This window comes from Hevea brasiliensis, chromosome 13, assembly GCF_030052815.1.
Source record: "Hevea brasiliensis isolate MT/VB/25A 57/8 chromosome 13, ASM3005281v1, whole genome shotgun sequence".
NCBI classification, from domain to species: domain Eukaryota; kingdom Viridiplantae; phylum Streptophyta; class Magnoliopsida; order Malpighiales; family Euphorbiaceae; genus Hevea; species Hevea brasiliensis.
In genome coordinates, this window is record NC_079505.1 from 26,735,159 (window position 1) to 26,741,969 (window position 6,811).

At 29.3% G+C, this 6,811-nt stretch overlaps 1 protein-coding gene across 1 annotated transcript in view; it reads left to right on the plus strand.

Moving 5' to 3' along the window:
• LOC131172120 (peroxidase 16-like) overlaps positions 1-1,899 on the plus strand; it is a 2,815-nt gene extending 916 nt beyond the window's left edge. Inside the window, exons 2-3 of the mRNA XM_058133073.1 lie at positions 125-290; positions 1,282-1,899. Of these exons, the coding sequence (XP_057989056.1) occupies positions 125-290; positions 1,282-1,688 (573 nt within the window). The 3' untranslated portion in view covers positions 1,689-1,899. The remainder of the gene's footprint in view (positions 1-124; positions 291-1,281) is intronic.
• The last annotated feature ends 4,912 nt before the right edge of the window (positions 1,900-6,811 follow it).

A 6,811-nucleotide genomic window follows, 5' to 3' on the forward strand; every position in this document is an offset into this window, starting at 1 on the left:
TTTATCGTGTCAAATAGCAACATGCAAATTAACAACTACCTACTAACATATACAAATATATTATAAAGTTCAACATCTCCATGTGAATATATGATTAATTAAATATTTAATGTGGAATTATTAGGCAGGAGGACCATTTTATCCAGTGGAACTGGGGAGACGTGATGGGAGGATATCAACCAAGGCTAGCGTTCAACGCAGGCTGCCAAGTCCTGACTTCAATTTAGACCAGCTCAATTCCTTGTTTGCTTCGCTTGGTCTTAACCAAACTGACGTCATTGCTTTATCAGGTACAATGCACAATCTGTTTTGAGTCTATAGTAGAAAAAATTATACAACAAAATTAATGTAGATATAATTAGTGCCTTTCACATGATTCCCACCATAATCAATGATTATAATGAAACTGATATATGTATATCGGTTTTACCAAATAAAAATTCTGATGATAAACCAAAAAATTTCCCCTCATGCTATATTAATAGGGGAAAATTAAGTCTTATATGAAGTTATGGTATATAAATATGTATAGGAGAATTTACAATTCTGTCACAGGATTTTACTATATATTACAATTTAGTTCTTGGATTTTAAAAAATTAATTGTTTAGTCCTTGTGTTTTTAATATATTATACTTTAGTCCTTAAATTTTAAGAAATTAATTATTTAGTCCATTTAATTTTAATATATAGAATAATTCACTCTCTGTAATTTTAGTATTTATAATAGTTTCATCCATTGATAGAAAGACTAAATTTTTTATATATTAAAAACACATGAATTAAAGTATGATATAGTACAAAATTTAGAGACTAAATAATTAATTTTTTAAAATTTAGGGATTGAATAATTAATTTCTCAAAATTTAAATACTAAAATGTAATATAGAGAAAAACCTAGGGACTAAATAATTATTTTCCTAAAATCCATATACTAAAATATAATATAGGGGGAAAACTCAGAGATCAAATTATAAATTTTTCATATATATATATATTGGATCCACAATAGACTCGGTTTAAATAAGAATTTTCTATTAATAAGTGCTGTTAAAAAATAGAATCTAAAGTAACTCTATTACAACTTAGCACTTGATCGATTTAGTTTATTCAATTTAAAATTTAATAAAATGAAATAAATTGAAATTTTGGGGGTGAAAATTGAATCAAATCAATATTTAAAATCGAAATGAGTAAACTAAACCAAACTGATCGGATTATTATTATGTTAAGTGAATAGTTTGGCTTCAATTTCTAACAATAATATGTGAATGTAATCTAGGCGCACACACACTTGGGTTTTCTCACTGTAGCCGCTTCTCCAAAAGAATCTACAACTTCAGTCCCAGAAACAAGATTGACCCAACACTCAATCTTCAATATGCACTTCAGCTAAGGCAAATGTGCCCAATAAATGTAGACCCAAGAATTGCAATTAACATGGACCCAACCACACCCCAGACATTTGACAATGCCTACTATGGAAACCTTGTGCAAGGAAAAGGGTTGTTCACTGCAGACCAGGTTCTGTTTACTGATCCAAGATCAAGAGCCACTGTCACCCTGTTTGCATCAAATAATGCAGCTTTTCAGAATGCTTTTGTGGCTTCCATGACGAAGCTTGGCAGAGTTGGGGTCTTGACAGGAAATCAAGGTGAAATCAGGGAAGATTGCGCCCGTATCAACTAGAAGGAAACTTCTTTAATTATTATTATTATTTTTTTCTTATTTTAAGGTTAGATTTTCCACTTTTTTGCTTTTTAAATTTAAAAAAGAAAAATTTATGGTTCCATCTGATAGTTCCATTTTATTTTGTGAGTGGAAACAATAATGTTTGAGGTTTTATATCTTGTAATATTTTTTAATAATAAAAATTTGTTACTATTTCTTTTTATCAAAAGATCATTGCCATTCTCGAGTTTAAATTTAGTGCTTATTTCTACTTTATTCATTAATTTTTTTAGGAAGAAAAACAGTAGAAACCCTAACGATCCTATTACATTCTTTTTTTTTTCTATTTTTAATTGTATCTTATATTTTTGTTTTATAAGATTTAGTTAATAAATTATTGAGTTTGTTTTAATTGTTTCTAATAAATCTACGTTGTGTATAATTATTAATATTGTGCTAGTGTGTACTCTTGTAAAAAAAAAAAAATCATTTAAGCGATATAAGCGTTAAGCAATATAAAGATAGTAATAGGTTGGATATTTATGAGCACTTGATTTAATCGAATTCTAATAAAATAGATTTGGCTAATCAGATTTGGGATATGTTTGAATTTGAGGAACAATACTCATGTTAAATTTGTGCTTTGCATATTTTGATATTCATCTCCCGAATCCATTTATATCAATAATTTATTAAATATAATATATATTTTGTTTAATAATATTTATATATTTTTATAAATATTATATTTAAATAAATAAAATTTAAATTTTTTTAGAGTTAGTAAATTTTTAAAATATAAATTATTAATTAAATTTTTTTATGTAAATTGTTAATTAAATGTATAAAAGTAAACGGGTTCAGATATTATTTATGTAATAATAATATGTTTGAAATTGATTTGGGTAGTTAAAAATAAATTTTAATCGGATTTGAAATAAATTCAGACAGTATAAATATTAATAAAGTTCGGATTCGGATTCGAATTCGAATAGGATAATTTTCGTGGATATCCTATTTATTGCTATCCGTAAGCACTAACGTGGGGAACCAAAATGTCCACCTATTGAAAATTTTCTCTCACAAAATGAAGATCAATTTCTAAATGTTTGGCCCTTTGACAATTCACTGTTTTGCCTAACAAAACTAATGTTCCTACCACTTTACCAATGTCATTACTATGATTGAAAACAGTTTTAATTAACAGTTTAGAAAGTGAAAACTATTAAAGGTATAGAGTTTTCAAATTCTATAGTCATCCATTCCTTTCAAACAAAAGGGATATTGAATCAGAAAACTTGTGTGTCTACACGACAATAAATCTTCACCTAGAAGTTGTTAGAGATTGTTATTCAAGCTAATCTACCAAAAGTTTTCTGGGTTAACTATGTACTTACTGCCACTTACTTTATTAATAAACTTTTTCACATGTTCTTATCTGGAGAACACCTTAACCTCAAACTTTTGGACGCCTTTGCTTTATTAGTGATACTAGAATTTCTAAGACTAAGTTTGTTCCTAGAGTAATGAAATGTCTCTTTCTTGATTATGAAGCAGGACATAAAGCCTGTGATCTTACGACACATGTTACTCATAGATCCATGGATGTCATTGTAGACGCCTATTTTTGGTCCCATTGAGCAAACGCATGTGTAAAGATAGTGAGGAGTCCAATGATGATCTGAAGGATTCAAGGAAATTCTAAGGTACTCAAAAGAGATTTGGAATGGTTAGAAAGGCATTAAAAAATGGTTTCAGTAGAGTAAAATAATCAAATAGGGTGCTTTGGGAGATTTTAAGGGCTAGGATGGGCCTGACCAGGGTTAGGGCTTGTGCCTATTGACGAGGCCTAGGATCAAGACTCCAAAATGGGCTTAAGAAGCTTTAAAATTGGTTGAATTAAAAACCAAGCATGATAGACCTTGTTGGAGGCCCATTTAGCCAAGCTTAGTAAAGTAAGCTAATTTAATGGGCTCTTATGAGCCTAGTAATTAATTAAACCTTTAAAAAGTCTAGTTAAATTAATTAATAACATAAATAAGGCAGGTTTATCCACCAGGGCCAAACATCATGGTGAGGATAGGGGTGAAGAGTTTCATCACATCCTAACTTGTTCATTAAGGCTAACCAATCACATTTAAGATTCTAGATCTAATTTTCCTTATAAATACCCTACTAATCTTCTAATTTGGGGGAGAATTAATGAATTTAGGGTTGTGACTATCCTAGAGAAATATTGGAGAGACTCGAAGACCATTAGACTTTCTTCAACTTGCTCTTGCAAGCTGCCTGCACGCCACACACACATACACTTTAGTTTTCACCTAGTTCTTAGGCTAATTCTAAATATATACTCTAAATTACTTTGTAAAGGTATTGTTCTACCGTCTCTAAGTCTCTTAAGGTGCCAAAGGAGATCCTAAATCTCAAAAAAAAAAAAAAAAAAAAAAAGAAGAAGAAAGGTGAAATTCTGAGGGCACCAAAGAGGGCCTCAATCTCTCATAGCATTTTATTTCATGTAGTTCATGAAGCAAATATTGTTTTCAATTTTTCTAATTATTTTCATTCATGCAAAATAGCCTTTCAATCACCTCAAAAGCTATTTTCTACATTTAGATCCGATTTTTCAAAGTTTTATATCTGATTGATGGACTTCTACATCAACCCAATTTTGTCTATGAAATGTCTAATTCATTAGTTCATAATTTTTTTTATGATTCTAGTGCTTAAAATGATCCTTAGGATGTCTAGATTAATGTCTAATTGTTTAATTTTATGTTCCTTTTGTGGATTGGAATGCAAAGTAAATTTAAGGTTAAAAGTTTAGTTTTAGCTATAAATCGCATATGCCACTTTCTTCGCTCATTGAATACACGAAATGAGCTCAAATTGCACCATTATTTTTTCTATATTTCAGAACAATATCTTAGGAGTATTTCTGCATTTTGTTATTTTTTTTATTTGAGTTTTCTAACTATTTTTATCAAATTTTGCTAGAAAATAGGATTAAACTTTTTAGCTATTTTGTAGTTTTTTAGTTAATTCTAACTACAAAATTAACTAAAAACAATTGGAGATGCTTAGACTCTTCCTAGCCGAAATTAACATAGATTAGGATTTTTATCTTCTTTGAATTTCTAAGTTTATTTGAAGTAGGAACTCTAATTTATCCTTATATTTAAATGTTATTTATTAAATAAATAATTAATAATATATATAAGTTAACTAATTAATAAAGCAAATAAGAAAAACCCAAAACATAGATGGCCCATGCCTATGCGCATGTAATGAAGCTACGGCGCCTAGAAGGACTTCTTAACACGCAAATGGAAGATTCAAGCCTACTTAAAGCTCAAGTTGAAACTATAAAGCATAAAGTCAATGGGTCAAAAGTCTTATAATATAACAATTAAAGTTAATTTTAGGTGTTTATAGTTTTTTTTTTTTTAATTATTAAGGATGTAACTCTTTTTTTGCGGTGCCAAAAGTGCAAGTAAAATATTGATAAGGGACTAGAGAATGGCGAAGCAAGGCACAACCAGTCTCATCGATATGTTAATGTTACACAAGCAGTTAATTAAAGCTTGAAATTCATTACCCCAGTCTGCCTGAAAATTTTTAATTGAGAGATTGAAATATTTTTCAACTAAATTACGACACTTGATGAAAATATTAAGAATATTAAATTTCTTTTTCATAAAATAGAGTCAACAATAATGATTAAAATGGTCATAAAAAAGAACATAATAAATATAACTATTAATAGATACGACAGGACTAAGACCTCAAACATCAGAACAAATTAATTCTAAAGATTGAGACACCACAGAGCTAGAATCAACAGAAAGCAATTTAAACATTTGCGTGTAGGGCAGGCATGGCATGGACTAATTTTATTTGTAGAAAAAGATAATTGTAACGAGACAGAACTTGACGAACAACTCTGGCATGGCCAAAACAATGAAAGGTATTATTTGGAAGGCATTATAAACATTTTGACAATGAAAGGTGAGTACAAAATGACATGGTATACAAAGACAATTGCAAGTTGAATTGCATTTGTTTGATGTAGGGGACAAGGCTTTAGCTTGGAGAAAGCAATAAAGTGCCTAAAGATAGAGAGGACCACTAGCTGTTAAAGTCAAACTATAATGAATTTACCATCTTATATAGTCAAAGCTGATAATGAATCTGATTAAAAATGATAAAGTAGGCTTGTTCATGGACAGGACATGTCCAAGTTGTCCCAAGCTAGCATCAAAGCAGTAGAAACTTCAGAAAACCAGAAGATTGTATTCTAAAATGAATAATTATATGGAAAGTGCCACATCAAATGAGTATCCAGAATTTCAGTTTAGCAAATATATATATATATATATATATATATATATATATATATATATATATATATTTGCTCCAAAATAAAAATAAAATATAAGGTTAGCCTATTTTTATTTAAAATTTAAATATTTAATAATTATCTTAAAATCTCACTTTTACCATATCAAATAGTTATTTTTAAAATTTATAAATATAAAGTCAAAACATATTTCTAGATTCTTAGATTTTTTTTTTTTTAATTAAAAAGTATTTAATTGAAACCAATCAAGAGGGACAAAGGCAGAGCAAGAACTGTAGGGGAACATCTTCATAAAGAACCTCCCCATCTAAACCCTATCCAAGGGAAAACTGAAGGATTTTAACCTCCCCATTTCATATTTCCTCTCTTGTTGTAGGAGTAGGATAAGCAAGGACATGGAGATGTAACATTTGTTAAACAAAACACTATGAGAGACCCATTTGAAGGAAATTATTATATGCTCCCAGAGTATTAAATTTTAATGCTCCCGCTTTTATAAATATAAATCTCTTTATAAATTATGAAAAATGAGTCTCACATTTCTGTGGGTGAAGCAGCTCGTGATGTCGATGCATTGGATAATTTGCCCCATCTACACAAAAACACAGAAATCAACATTCTGGGAAATTTTTCCTTTTTCCTTTTTTTATGTTGGGTTAAAATCAAACTCATGAATTTAGTCTTTGAAACCCCAATAGTTTTTTATGCATGAAAATATTAGAACAATGCTTTCCAGTGGTAGCTTGCAGAAAACAGAAACGATACAGGCAGTGGAACAAAG